Below are 15,769 nucleotides of genomic sequence, written 5' to 3'. Positions count from 1 at the left end.
ACGAAGCTAAGATCCACAAAAGAGAGCGATTACATGGTATACTGTGCCATTCTGAGCCTGGATTACTACTCCTAATATTGTCTTGGGCTGACATGGTGACTCACAGCTATCAATCTGATAGGGAACCTGAGTGCAGTTCCCAGCACCTACATCTGGTGTTCACAACTGCTGTAAACCCAGCCCCTGGGGTCTGATTCCTCTCTGTCTCCTGTGGGCACCTGTACTCATGCATATATACCCACACAGACACACAACAAAAATGTAAAAAATACTACTTCCCAGTCCCATCCACTTTTGTATAAATTGCATAATTTCATTTCTCTTTGGAGTGGAATAAAATTCCATTGTACACAGTACTCGTGATGGCCGTTCTTGGTTTTCAGCTTGACTACATCTGGAATTAACTAAAACCCAAAAGCGGAGGGCACACCTGTGAGCGATCCTTGCTTCATTTGAAGCAGGAAGATCTCCTTCTGGTCTGGCTTTTGAGGTAGGAAAGCACACCTTACTCCAGATCTCCCGAGCTGGGAAGACCAGCGGCTAATCTGGACCACCTCTTCTGCTGCAGCCTGTATAGGACATGGAAGAAGAAAGCTCCACTCTTGCCTGCTTGCTGTCCCCTTGCTAGCTCATCCATTCCTTCACTGGCATTAGAGTCTACTCCTTCGGGGTTCCAGCGTCTACTGCAGACCAGCTGAGACATCCAGCCCCGTGGACTGGGCAATGGCTGAATTCCTGGACTTTCCGTTCATAGGAAGCCACTGTTGGATGAGCTGAACTGCAGCCTGTAAGTCACTCTATTAAATCCCCTTCTCGCTATGTAGAGATCATTCTGTAAGTTCTGTTTCCCTAAAGAACCCTGACTAATACTCAATTCACATTACCCGTCTACCAGTTGATGGACATCTAGGCTGGTTCGATTCCCTAGCTGTTGTGGATACAGCAGCAGTCAACATGGATGAGCCAGTGTCTCTGTGCACAATACAGAGTCTTTGGGGGCTCAGGAGGGGTCGAGCCGGGTCATAAGGCAGTGAGCCTGTCCTGGAACTAAATCTGCAAAGCAGGCTGGCTTCAAACTCACAGAGATCCACCTGCCTCTGCCTTCCGAGTACTGGAACTAAAGGCATGTGCCACCATGCCTGGCTTTGTTTTTGTTTTTTTGAGATGGTTTCTCTCTGTAGACCTGGCTGGCCTCACACTCACAGAGATCCACCAGCCTCTGCCTCCCAAATCCTGGGATTAAAGGTGTTCACTATCATCACCCCGATTCTGAATAATATTTTTGTCTTTGTTTTTGTTTGTTGTTGGTTGGTTGGTTTGAGACAGGGTTTCTCTGTGAAACAGTTCTGGCTGTCCTGGGACTTGCTCTGAAGGCCAAGCTATCCTCAAACTCAGAGATCTGCCTGCCTCTGCCTCTCAAATGCTGGGATTAAAGTGTACCAGCACTGCCTGAGCAATTAATGTTTATAAATCACCTGGAACTGAAGTTACGAGTGACTGTGAGCCACCTGATGTAGATGCTGGGACCTGAACCCAGGTCCTCTGCAACCGCAGAAGAAAGGGTTCTTAACCACTGAGCCATCTCTTCAGCCCGATTGAGTGACTTCATTTTCTAAACACATGATCTTATGTAGCCCAGGCCATCTAAAACTGCCTTATATAGCTAAGAGTGACCTTGAACTTCTGATTTCTTGCTTCTGCCTCCCAGTCCTGGGATAATAAATGTGTGCCACCAAACCCAGGCTTTCTATATCTCTGGGGATTGACCCTATCACTTGGTAAGTGCCCCGCCAACTGAGCTACATCCCAAACCCCAATTTAACAATTTTTAAAATGGAACCCAAGTCAGCGAAACAGCAAATTTTAAATCCAAACATTTCAACACAGTACAACTCCCAAACATAATAATCTGCTATTCACATGCTGAAAAATGACAGCAGACAAATATCTACTGTATTTGTTTGCCATAATGAAGCCACTGTTTCCATAAGAGCAGAAACTTCTATGTGTCACACAAACACTGCTGTTTATAACATACTATAGTCTCTGATCTGAGCCGGGCATGTTTGGGTCAGCGTTCTTTGGCATCATATGACAAAATGTCATACACAAGGCAAAGGGCATATATGAGTTTAGAACCAAGGTTGCAGTGAGGTCGCACCATGCACCACAGGCAAGCACTGTCAGAGGCACCTTGGGTTCACAATGTGTTCGATTACAAATCATTTTGTTCAAATTCATGGGTTCAGAAAACATTCATTGTTGTCAAAATTTTCATAAGTGACACATTCAGTCCTTTGACCCCAGACATGATGGTAATATGTATACCTCCTAATCCCCAGAGTCCACAGGGACAAAGGACTAGGCAATGAGGCAGATTAGGAATCTCAGTGTGTCCAGTCATTCTTAGTTCCTGGGTCTCCTTGAAGGACAATGGGTACAGAGGGGTCAGGTGCTGGCCTGAAGGTGACAAGCTATGAGCCACGGAGGGTGGCTGCCTCTCCTCCTAGCTTCAGGAAAAGAACGCAGCCCAACTAAATCTGCAGCTTGGAGCAGCCAAACTTGTGGTAAATTATGACCGTGCCTGTCAGACCTGAGACACCAGCTCCTGCGGCTGTGAGACACACACGGGCCTCTCCAAAGACAGATGATTTACGAAACAGACAGGAGTGTCTCGGAAAGGGAAGGGAAGTGATAAAAGTTAATAAAAAGACCATGAGTGCTCTTTAGATGAAAAATCACTCCTCAAAACACAAGGGCATTTTAGATAAAACTGCATCCGTATGCTCGGGGTAATTTAGAGAGGGCAGGCTCTGCGGAAGCAAGAACTCAAAGATGATGAGGTTCTTAACAGATGAGGAGAACACCACCACAGTTAAGAGGACAGGAGGTACCTGTCCCAAGGGGACACCAGAAGCTTCTAGAACTAAGAAGGAGCCATGAGAAGGAGTGAACCCAGCAGCGGAGAGGAAGTAATAGAGAAGAAAAGGAGAGGCAAAGTTCAGCATGGGAACTGGTGCCTGCCCCATGCGCTCATTATTCGTAGACAGGCAAAGGGCCAGGAAAGCAGTCAGCACCTCTGGTCTGAGGGGAAGGGTAATGAAAGGGAGGGGAAGAGGGAGAGAAGATGGAAGAGGAGGGAGGAAGGGAAGGGAGGGAGGCTACGAGGAAGGGTGGAAGGGTGGGAAATCAGGATGGAAGAAGGGCAGAAGAGGGAAGATGGTAGAGAGAGAAGGAATGAGCAGAGGGAGGGAACGCTATCCTGACATCCTCAGGGCCTCAGCCCCACGATGTCAGAGGCAGGAATGATTTAGGATGCTGGTGTGTGTGTGTGTGCTGGACGCCGTCAAGAACTCTGCCAGATGTTGTTTACAGGAAGGTAAGACAGAGACATACTTAGGGATGCAAAGCCGAGTGTTTACATGCCCTGCTGAAAATGACTCCGTATAATCCATTCAAATGAAAGATGGATCAGAATTAATAAACACGGAGGCCGAACTGTGTAAACAGCTGGTGATCATGGCTCGATCCGGCTCTGCGGAGGAGGACTTCATGAGTTAAAAATAGGAAAAGGAAACTGTCATAGTTCTAGAAAGTAAGTCTTAACCAAAGAAGACCTAGACAACAGCTCATGTAACAGACCGGCAAGTAGATACCGAGTGTTTGTCTCTGCTCCCAACAACTCACAGCACAAGACAGGGTCAGGGCCAGTGTCTGTGAATGGAGGGGAAAGGGAGAGCTGGTGTCTGTGAATGGAGGGGAAAGGGAAAGCTGGTGTCTGTGAATGAAGGAACGGGGTGGGAGTGGGGGTAGAAAGAGCTGGTGTCTATGAATGAGGGGGAGCTGGTTTCCAGGGATGGAGGTGGAGGGAGGCAGGGGAGGGGAGAGCTGGTGTCATGAATGGAAGAGGGGGAGCTGATATCAGGAGTAGAGGGGTAGGGGGAAGGTGTCAGTGAACTGAAGGTGGGAGAGAGGAGAAAGCTGATGTCTATGAATGGAGGGTAGTGGGGAGGGGGAAGAGGGAGTGAGGAATGGGGAGAGGTGTTCAGGAGTCAACTCCGATTCCGAAGAAAGACAAAGAGACTTCCCTTAGTGCTGACAAAGGAAGGCTCCAGTAGGCAGGTCAGGTGACCCAGAGAGAAGCCAGTCCATGTAGGAACCCAATGGTAGTCACCCCGATAAAGTAGGAAGAGACAAATCCCCCCTCTGGACTCTGTGAGCTTCCCTGAGGGGCTGCCGCATATGAAAGGATAGCAGGTTGGCCCGTGGGAAACTAGGTCATCACACAGCAGGACCGGCATGAGAACCTGGCCTCTGCGCTGCTCCAGTCTGTGGCTGGGCTCTGTACGAGCAGGTCAGCCATCAGGAGTGTCAGCCTGCCTCACCTAGCTCATCCCCTTCAAGGTTGAAGATGCCAAGATACTAGGAACTCAGACATTGACTGTCAGCTTTTACAATGTCCTGTTCTAGAGCCCACAGGCATCTGCAGGTCTCCAATCGCTGTCCTAAAGCTGTAATCACTTAGACTCCAGGAACAGCAAAGCTTTGTGTGGCTGACCATGCCCCAAGAGAACAGCTGTCTCCAAGTGGCCGCACCCGGGGCGGGGGGGCGGAGGTCACCCCAAGGAACCAACTTTATCTGAAACATTGCCATATCCAGGCTAACACAATGACAGCCAGAAGCCACCTCCACCAGGGCTGCTTAATTATGCAGCCTCTTGGGCCCCATTCTTCCTCTATTTAAATAGGCAAGCACCCCAGGTGACTGTGAGGTGACTGGACCTCCCCACTGTGCCCTCCCCACTGTGCCCTCCCCACTGTGCCCTCCCCACTGTGCCCTCCCCACTGTGCCCTCCCCACTATGCCCTCCCCACTGTGCCCTCCCCACTGTGCCCTCCCCACTATGCCCTCCACACTGTGCCCTCCCCACTGTGCCCTCCACACTGTGCCCTCCACACTGTGCCCTCCACACTGTGCCCTCCCCACTGTGCCCTCCCCAGTGTGCCCTCCCCACTGTGCCCTCCCCACTGTGCCCTCCCCACTGTGCCCTCCCCACTATGCCCTCCACACTGTGCCCTCCCCACTGTGCCCTCCCCAGTGTGCCCTCCCCACTGTGCCCTCCCCACTGTGCCCTCCCCACTGTGCCCTCCCCAGTGTGCCCTCCCCACTGTGCCCTCCCCACTGTGCCCTCCCCACTGTGCCCTCCCCACTGTGCCCTCCACACTGTGCCCTCCACACTGTGCCCTCCCCAGTGTGCCCTCCCCACTGTGCCCTCCCCACTGTGCCCTCCACACTGTGCCCTCCCCACTGTGCCCTCCCCACTGTGCCCTCCCCACTGTGCCCTCCACACTGTGCCCTCCCCACTGTGCCCTCCCCAGTGTGCCCTCCACACTGTGCCCTCCCCAGTGTGCCCTCCCCACTGTGCCCTCCCCACTGTGCCCTCCCCACTGTGCCCTCCCCAGTGTGCCCTCCACACTGTGCCCTCCCCAGTGTGCCCTCCCCACTGTGCCCTCCCCACTGTGCCCTCCACACTGTGCCCTCCCCACTGTGCCCTCCCCACTGTGCCCTCCCCACTGTGCCCTCCCCACTGTGCCCTCCACACTGTGCCCTCCCCAGTGTGCCCTCCCCACTGTGCCCTCCCCAGTGTGCCCTCCCCACTGTGCCCTCCACACTGTGCCCTCCCCACTGTGCCCTCCCCACTGTGCCCTCCCCAGTGTGCCCTCCCCACTATGCCCTCCCCACTGTCCCCTCCTCTCTTTTCCCGCCATTACTTCCGTGTCTTACTGGATACCGGGAAGGGAGGCTGGGCTGGCGTTTGTGGGCATGACACAGGCTACAGTCCCTTGGGCGAAGGGAACCTCAATGAGGAAACACCACCACCAGATTTGTCTGTGGCCATGTCTGTGTGACACTGTCTTGACTGTTAGCTGAAGTAGACAGGCCCAGTCCACTGCGGGTGGAGCCATCCCTATGCAGGTGGTCCTGGGTTCTGTAAGAACGCAGGCTGAGTAAGCCAATGAGCTGCGTTCCTCCATGTTCCTGCTTGAGTCCTACCCCGACTTCCCTCAGTGATGGGTGATCAACCATGAACAGGACGTGTAAGCAAAACACTTTTGAGCCAGCTTCCTTCTCGGGTAACTACTCTTGGGTGTGTACAGCTCTTTGGCCAGAGCATGCAGGTTCCACACAGCTATTAAGACTGGCAGGATGGGGGTGTGGTCCATCTGCTAGCATGCTTGCCTAGCATATATAGAGCCCTGGGTTCAATGCCCAGCACCACATAAACTGGGTATGAGGTACACATATGCAATCAGAGCACTTCAGGAAGGGGAGACAGGAGGATAAGGAATTCGAGGTCATCTTCAGCTATTCAGTGAGTTCAAGGGCAGCCCAATATCCAGGAGATCCTGCATCAAATAAACAAAAACCTGGAAGTGGAATCTTTTTTTTTTTTTTCCAAATCCCAACCAGTGTGTTCTATTGTGCTTTGAACTGGAAATGTCTTTGCAGGCTCCATGTTGTTCACTTGAGTCCCAACAGGTGGTGCTGTTTTGGGAGGTTCTGAAAACTTTAGGAGGTGGGGTCTAATTGGAGGAAAAGGTTACTGGGTTTTTGCCTTTGGCTATTTTACCAGGTCCCCAGGTCATAGGCAGTAGAGACCACAACAAACACATGTACCCTATCATGTCCTGCCCAAGCCCATGGTGCTCACCAGCCATGTGGTGACCGCCCCCCCCCCCCGCCAAAGCACTGAGAAAGAAGAAATCCTTCCCCTCTTAGTGAGCAGAAAAGTACCCGACAAATAACACACCACCAGAAGAGATAAGGCAAAAGCCATATGAAACAATAAGAACCATCAGAGAGGCAATGCCGCCAGGTTTGACAGTGCCCCTGCAGCCCAGGGAGACAATGGGACCAACTAGGGCCACATAGTGATCCTGACTTAAATAACAGGACTAGGGAGTAGCTTGTGGGTGGAGGGGCTGGGGCACCCAACCCTAAAAGCAAACCAACAGAGAAAGAAGTGAACTATCAATGAGAAGTTAACAAATCACTTGGTCCTTAAGGGGCTCCTGCAGACAGCATGAGCAACAAACACTCAGAGGTGAGGGTACCAATCTGAGCATAAAATGAACATGTTTCACTTAAACCATATGCTTAATGACATGACTTTAAGTTTTAATTATATATTGATCAAAGTAACTATTAAACAATTAGCCAAAGAATAAACAATTAATAATATAGACGTAGCCGGGTGGTGGAGCACACCTTTAATCCCAGCACTCGGGAGGCAGAGGCAGGTGGATCTCTGTGAGTTCAAGGCAAGCCTGGTCTACAAGAGGTAGTTCCAGGATAGGCTCCAAAGCTGCAGAGAAACCCTGTCTTGAAAAACCAAATAATAATAATAATAACAACAATATTGTGTTGACATATGTCACAAAACTAAAGTGTCTAGGGCAAGAAAGATGGCATGGCACAAGCCTGGCAGCCTGAGTTTGCTCCCCAGAACCCACATAAAGTGGAAAGAGAACTCAGCGAGTCACCCGCACACACGCATGGTAGTAGTGTTGGAGAAATAGACATGGGAAACAGAAAGTTCAGAGAGAGGTAGACCTAAGAATGTCAAAGGGCGGGTCATGCGTGTGGACAGACCCAGAGCAACATTAACTAGAACTCAAACCCACAACCTGCAGCAGGATTTGAACCTTAGCCTGACTCTGAGTTCACAGGGTAAACGGAGTGGGATGCATGGGGAATGGGTCGACGTGCACCCCTTTGGTGCACTAGAAACTCTTGGTGGCACACCACCATCACCTGAGTCCCCAGTGGGAAGAAGATTGCCAGGGCCCTGGAAGGGCCTCTGGGGAAGCAGCTCACCTGTTGGGACTGTAGCCCATAGAGGTCAGCATCCGTGCCTGGTCCAGGTCTCTTGGGAAGCCGTGCAGCACCCACCCTTTCTGGATGCAGTCTTGCTGGCTCAGACGTTCAGCCAGAGCTTTGGTGATGATGCTGTCTGGCACTGTAGAGGAAGAAGGATAGGAGAGCGTGCTGTAGCCAACAACTTTCTAGTCTTCCTGGGCCACATGCCGAGCTACTGCGTGGGTAGCTTTGGGCAGAGGCAATTGGAACCACCTGGACAAGGTCCCTCTGTGGCCCAGTGACAAGAGCCGCCTGAGATGGGCCATGCAGCAGGTGATCTTGGCCCTCACCTTTCACTCCTTCATGAGACACCATCCTCCATCTGAGTCTGTCATGGCAGCTAAAGCAAGGCACCATGAACCGAGAAGCACAGCAGTGTTTGACTCTCTGAGATCTGGAGGCTAAGAGGCAAAGTTGAGGGCCGACCCTGGGGAGGGTGGACCCCTCTCTAGTTTATACGCGCCCTGCTGGGACTGGAGTTACAGATGGTTGTGAGCCAACACGTGGGTGCCAGGAACCAAACCTGGGTCCTGTGTGAGAGCAGCCAGTGTTCTCAACTGCTGACATCTCTCCAGCCCTGGCTCTCTCTGTTCAAAGGGATGCTTGTGGGGGTCAGAACTGAATTTTATGGAATCACATCTCTCCTCACATCTTTGTCTGGGCCCTAGGGATTGAATTCTGGCTGTCAAGCTGCCATGGTAGCCTTCCAGGAGGACTCCATCACTGAGATGCAATCACTCCTTAGGGTCCCATCTTCCCGACCACCATCTTAGCATATGAATTGGGAGGTGGGGGGGAGCACAAGCTTTGGGATCACAGCAAATGCTTCTCCTGAAAGCACACTTGGTGCGGAGTTTTAATTTCCACCCAGCACCACTGAGGCTCCATCCAGCCGACCTCTGAGGACCTGAAGTTCACAGCAACCCCTCTGGCCTCCCGCCGAGGCTCCCCTTATCCATCTGGAGAACCCGATCTCTCCAGACTCACAGCTCTGCTCCTACCTGGAGACTGAGTCCCCAGCACAGGAGATGAGAGAAGCCTGTTTACATTGCTGCAAGTGACATTTTCCCGAAACTCATCCCTTCTTCCTAGACTCATTAAATGCTCCATGTTGCTAATGTTCTGCGTCCTGGCAATTTGCACGGCATCGCCTGCGCTTTGCACTCATTTTCCCAGAAATACTCAGTAAATATTACTCCTGTTTGCCATGGATGTGGGCCCCAAGCGGGGATGCTTGGCTGTTTCTCTAGAAGCTTCTGCAAGGTTCCCCTATCACCAAACATCTGTGGCTCTAGCAAGTGATTTAGGGCATATTTCGAAGCCTCACGAGGCCCCACAGGCCTGCAGCCTAGGCAGCCAGTGAAGGAGAGGCACTGCCCTCCACATGATGATTTTCTGGGTGCTGCTCTGTCTCAAAAAAAAGCTATAGCTGTATTCCAAAGAATGAGCATCACCTTAGACTTGGGGCTTTCTAGCCAGCCAGTACAGTGGCACACGCCTTTAATCCCTGCACTTGGGTGGCACAGGCAGGTGGATCTTTGTGAGTTCAAGGCCAGCCTGTGTAGGGAGGAAGACCCTGTCTCAACCAAACTAAGGCCTCTGGCTGCCCATTTAGAGCAGCTACTAGGACTGCCTCTTGCCCTGTGGTGATCTCAGGACTTGACAGGAATTGATTTAAAGGAGAAAGGGTTTAGCCGGGGAGTCAATGCAGAAACTTGAAGCAGCAGGTCACATCACGTCCACAGTCGAGGGCTCAGCGCATGCACATTCGTGTGAGTACAAGCACGTATGTCACCACATGCATGTGGAGGTCAGAGGGCAACTCTGGCTGCTATTCCTAGCCTTCTATTTTGTAGACAGGATTTCTTAGTCACTGCATGCACAGCTTGCATGGACTTGGAATGCTGGAGACAGTCCCCAAAGAATTCCCTCCTCGGCTGGGCAGTGGTGGCACAGGCCTTTAATCCCAGCACTTGGGAGGCAGAAGCAAGCGGATCTCTGAGCTTGAGGTGAGCCTGGTCTCCACAGCGAGTTCCAGAACAGCTAGGGCTACCAAAACAAATGAACAAACAAACAAACCAACAGTTCCCTCCCTCCTTTCATTACTTCCTGAATCAGGACCTCACTATGTAACCAAGGAACTTCTATAAACTTCTCATCTTCCTGCCTCCACCTCCTAAGTGCCAGGAGAGCATATCCTCACACCTGGCTTATGTGGTGCTGAGGATGAGGCTCGGACCCATGGCTTCCTGTACTCTCCAAGTGTACTAGGCCAACACTACTCACTGAGCCATGTCCCATGTGCTATTTCCTTAACACAGGAAACTTTTGTCTGCAAAGCTTGCACTGGTCACTATGAACTTGTTCCTGGGATAGAAGGCTACCCTTAGGTGGCTCCCACATGGGCAACTCTGTGGGTTGGTAACATCCTCTTGTTTTACCAGCTAGAGAAGCTCTGCCGGGAGCCTGGCATCATGAGGGTTTGCCCAGAACTGCCCATCTTGGATTATCCTGGCAAGGTCTATCATCCATGTACAACATGAAGCATCAATACATCCAGAGTCTCTAGGAGGCTACAGAGCTGAGGCGTGTGCCAGTCTTCCCCCCAGAAGCACTCTAGGGGTGTCCTCTGGGGCACTGGCTGTGCTGCCTCATCTGGTTGAGGTGAAGGGAGCTGGAGAGACTGCCGGGAGAGAATAAATGGCTGACCCCCTCAGGATACTGAGGCCACTGCCCTACCCATGTAGTCGGCAGAGGGATAGGGTCTGGGTGTAGAGGGGAGGAACCCGAAGACCCCAATATGGCCCAAGAGTCTTTCAGGTGCCTGTGTGTCTTGATTTCACTGCAGGCTCAGGGCGTGTTGGCCCAGCCCCACGTGTTCTGACCAACCAGTTTGGCAGCCAGAGGCTCTCTGACCAGATCTCGCTGATAGTATTCTGCGAGAAGCTTAAAGTCCCCTTGATAACATGAACATTTATCCTTTATCCTCTTCTCCCAGAGATGGTTCTTCACCTAAAGTCATTCACCATTAAGTTAGATGCCTCAGGCGTGATTTCAGAGCTTGACAGTTAACATCTCACCCTTTCCTCTAGCCGCTGCCAAGGGCTACTTCTCCAGAGCGTCCTGTCAGCTGAGTTTAGCAGAGTGCAAATGTGAGGGGTCTATTATTCCACGGGGTCACACCATGTGACATTAGCTTTCTTCCCTCTCGCTCCCTTCTTCAAGGTCCTTGAGTTGATTTCAAGGTTATTAAAATATCAGTTCACCGATTCCAGGGCTGGGTGTGCCTAGGGGGGCTCAGCAGGGTACCTACCAAGACCCAGGAGCCCTGGCCACACTCCAGTCTAGAGTTAGGATCTTGTGGTTAGAATCTCAGGCCCGCTCTACACCTGGCTTCCTGTAAGCATCACTTTCTGACTCCAGACAGGACAACTTATCATCCTGAAGTGGCCACTTGTAGGATGGAGCTGGCTGGGACTGGTCCCTCTCTGTGGGTCTGACATGTCATCTTCAGCCTATTCCAGAAGGGAGCCAGCCACAGCCAACATCCAGGCTGTAGCAGACCACAGCGCCCCCTGCTGTCCAGCCTACCAGGAAGATACTGAGGTCTTAAAATAGTATTTTGTGTCATAACCCTCCTGGACACCACCAGACGAAGTAGAAGGAGGCTCTTAACTCTAGCACACGTTCTTCCAAAGCCTACTCATAACTTCCTTCCACACCCTCTCACAACCCATCTGTACCCGGTACTCCTGTCCTCCAGACCACTCACCTGCTCTTACACCTGTTCTCCACACACCCCTCACCTGCACCACACCTGTCCTCCACACACCCCTCACCTGCACCACTCCTGTCCTCCACACACCCCTCACCTGCATCACACCTGTCCTCCACACACCCCCACCTGTACCACACCTGTCCTCCACACACCCCTCACCTGCACCACACCTGTCCTCCACACACCCCTCACCTGCACCACACCTGTCCTCCACACACCCTCACCTGCACCCACTCCTGTCCTCCACACACCCCCACCTGTACCACACCTGTCCTCCACACACCCCCACCTGCACCACACCTGTCCTCCACATACCCCTCACCTGCACCACACCTGTCCTCCACACACCCCTCACCTGCACCACACCTGTCCTCCACACACCCCTCACCTGCACCACACCTGTCCTCCACACACCCCTCACCTGCACCACACCTGTCCTCCACACACCCCCACCTGCACCCACTCCTGTCCTCCACATACCCCCACTTGCACCACACCTGTCCTCCACACACCCCCACCTGCACCACACCTGTCCTCCACATACCCCTCACCTGCACCACACCTGTCCTCCACACACCCCCACCTGCACACCTGTCCTCCACGTACCCCTCACCTGTACCACACCTGTCCTCCACACTCCTTATGTTTTCTTTAAGTTGCTCCTGTTATCTCTTCCCCCTCTGGCTCTCCTTGGAGCACTGTGGAAGCCACTGACCAGGTTTAAGGAAGGCAGCCAGAATAGGGCTCCTTCCTCCTATACCGTACTTCCCAGCAAACAAATACAGTCTCTGGGTCCCTGCTCTGTTCCTTCTGAGTCATCAAGACACCCCAGGTAGCCAGGTGGGGAGAGCTAAAAGCAACAACAAAAAAAATGGCCATGGAGAGGAGATGGCTTTTTTTTTCTTTGAATTCTGCTCCACATACCCAAATGCTCAAGAGGGAAAGGCTAGATGCCTTCCCAGACTCAACCTGGGTCTCGGGAACTCTAAATCTTGCTTTAAGTCAACAGAAGCAAAACTAGCTGGTGCTGCCTCTGGAACTGGTGACCTCTGGAACTGGTGACCTGCAAGTCCTCCCCGTGCTGTCACCAGAATTTCAACTAGCATGTGAGTGTGAAAATGATCTGTGGTGAGCCTGAAGTACCACCTTGTTTCTGTTTAAGATGTTGTTTGTTTATTATATACTGCCACCTACTGGCCAATTGTGTGCCTTGCACCCAAGTAAGTCTTCCTAAAGCTACTCAGGTTTCCAAAGGGAGGTTAAGAACAGACCCGGATAGCCCCACCTGCTGCATCTTGCAGTTGCACAAGGACAAAAGCCTTTAGGGGTCTCTCTGGCTCTTTGGTAAACTGAGCTCTCGTACCCCAGAACAACTCCTGTCTTGCCAGGCCTTGGAACCCCAAGTTCAAGATTAGAACGAGGCTTCTAAGATTTTGTTAGATTCTAGAAGGCTTTTTCCTTTTGAAAAACAAAAACCCGATTTTACAAACAGGCTTCATTATTTCACCTATCCTCGCTCATAGGGCGGCAATTGGACCCATCTCTTTACCTCTGCTGGCCCTTCCCACGTCCCAAATATCCCAACCTCTTCTATTTTCATGTCCTTCAAAAAAAAAAATGAATCTAGAATCCACATGGGGGAGAGGAGTCTGCATTTATCTTTCTGAGTCTGGAGTATTTTCCACGAAGCTCTCCAGCTCTCCATTCTCCAGCAAATGGCACAACCGCCTTCTGTCAGAGCTCTGTTCTTACATCTACGTTTCCTGACAACGAACCAAGTGCTTGGGAGACAGTGGCCACAGGAAGCATCTGCTTTCCTATCCAGAAAAGCATGTCATCCCTGAGCTCTTGCCAACGCTGGGGTCTTCTTTGGTTCTCAGCCCTCGGAGACAGGCCCCTCTCCTTCCGTCTCTCTCCCTCTGTAATGCCTACGCAGATGGGATGACACGGTGCTGGTGCTCACATGCCTGCAGCGGATGGCATCTCAGCTTATCCCTGAGAATATTATACACAAGGAGAAGAGATCGCTCACACACTGGCTGTCTTCTATAAATAACCTCACCTAGTATGACATAAGACTTGTGAAATGCTCAATTAGCCACACGATGCACTAAATTTGGTGGCTATTCTTATCTCATTTTATATCTTTTAAGGGGCCAAGAGGATCTGAGAAAGTGAGACCAGGGTGGCCGGTGTGTGTGTGTGCGTGTGCGTGTGCATGTGTGTGTGTGCATGTGTGTGTATGTATGTGTGCGCGTGCATGTGTGCATGTGTGTGCACGCATGCGTGTATGTGTGAACTGGCTGAAGGTGTGATGTGCCTAGCGAGGGAAGATCAGAGTCCAGGAAGTCGATTCCTTCCACCTTGAGCGTGCAGCTCAGAAGCAGCTCATTCCTCTTACATCTCACAGGCATCTCGAATGCTGTTGCCCTGGTGATCTGTGGGAAGACAGCCAGCCATGGTGTGGGAGCAGAAACCCAGGTGGTGAGCCCTGCGGTCTGGATGGAGACGGGACCCCAGTGGGTGGAGGTGTGCTCTAGGTCCTTTACTGAGCCAGGGCTGGTCTGAGCATGTGTGTTCATTTTAATTCAAGTATTAATTCATGTCATCGTGATGACAATGCTGTGAGCACAGTGACAGCAGGGCCTCAGACAGCGAACTGAAGCCTAGCAGGAGGAGGCTACTTGCCTGGAGCTGCGGAGATGAAGGACGGCAGAGCTTGGAAGGATATATAGTCAATCTAAGCTCAGTCAAGTTCTGTGCTGTCAATGCCTTTAGGAGAACTCTACATGGGTGAGACCAGGAAACCTGCACTGTGCCCGTCCCCACACTGAGCTAGGGGAAGGCAGTCACGGCATAGGAAGGCTGTGGGAACCTGCAGGTAGTATATGTGGGAAGAAACCAAGCCAGTCACATGAGGACTACAGGGGGGGGGGATGCCTAGCTAGCCCTAGCTGGCCCAAGCTTATCCAAAGCACAAGGCACAGAGATGGGGAATCTGGATTGGACTTGCTAGCCCCAGCAGAGGCATGGGGAAGAGGCCCAAGAGGAGAAGAGTCAGATGCACAGAGATCTGGATTGGACTTGCTAGCCCCAGCAGAGGCATGGGGAAGAGGCCCAAGAGGAGAAGAGTCAGATGCAAGACTCTGAGATCCAGCCCACAATCTGCAGGAATTCACATGTCACTAACACCACATCAGGGCAGAGTGGAAGCAAGGCCTCCCTAGGGCCCCATTCCAAATCAGCATGCTAAGTCAAAGTCATTATAAATTTGCCTCCATTTTATGACATAGTAGGCCAGCTTGTCACACTACAACAGACCACTGGGTACCAGAGTTATGACTGCTCCTGGTTACTATGGAGACCAGGCATCCAAAACAGGTGGCTGTCACAGGAAAAGAGCAAGATTTCCAAAAAGTATACATGGAGGCTGGATAGATGGCTGGGAGGTAAAGAGCTTGCTGCATAAGCATGAGGACCTGAGTTTGGATCCCAGCACTCACATGAAAGGGGGAGTGGAGGCACACTCCTGACAGTCCAGCCCTGAGGAGGTGTGGCCAGAGGATCCCTGGGGCCTGCTTGACACTGTTAAGTGTCAAGTTCAGTGGGAGACCGTGCCTCAAAGAATGGGGTAGAGAGTGATTGAGGAAGCCACTCAACGTGGACTTCCGGCCTCCAGAGGTGCGGGCACATCCAAACACGCACGCAACATATATATCCAATGCATCTGTATTTGTGCCAGCACAATAGCCACGACTGTCGTCACTGAAGCAGGGTAACGAGTAAGCATTGTGCGTGCTCTGCACCTGGATGCTGTTGTTGCTATTGTCTCAACTACATTTATTTAGGGGGGCACCGCCACAGCATGTGTGTGGCGGGCAGAGGACGAGTTGTTCGAGCCAGTTCTCTGCCTTCGCCATGTGGGCTCCAGAGACCAGACTCAGGTGCCTTTGTCTCCCGAGCCATCTCACCGGTCCCTGTACCTGGCATGCCATTGATGGGCTCACACACAAAGCAAGCTAATGAAGCTGTAGACAATCACCTTACAGGCAGGGAAGCTGAGGCCTGACA

At 51.9% G+C, this 15,769-nt stretch overlaps 1 protein-coding gene across 1 annotated transcript in view; it reads right to left on the bottom strand.

Annotated features, from left to right (window-relative positions):
* The window catches only part of Ak8 (adenylate kinase 8), a 120,777-nt gene that overhangs the window by 46,047 nt on the left and 58,961 nt on the right, over positions 1–15,769 (bottom strand). Inside the window, exon 11 of the mRNA XM_075985598.1 lies at positions 7,879–8,020. Coding sequence (XP_075841713.1) covers positions 7,879–8,020 — 142 coding nt within the window. The remainder of the gene's footprint in view (positions 1–7,878; positions 8,021–15,769) is intronic.

This window comes from Microtus pennsylvanicus, chromosome 9, assembly GCF_037038515.1.
Source record: "Microtus pennsylvanicus isolate mMicPen1 chromosome 9, mMicPen1.hap1, whole genome shotgun sequence".
NCBI classification, from domain to species: domain Eukaryota; kingdom Metazoa; phylum Chordata; class Mammalia; order Rodentia; family Cricetidae; genus Microtus; species Microtus pennsylvanicus.
The sequence above is the reverse complement of the archived record's forward strand: the minus strand, read 5'-3'. Positions and strand labels throughout refer to the sequence as shown.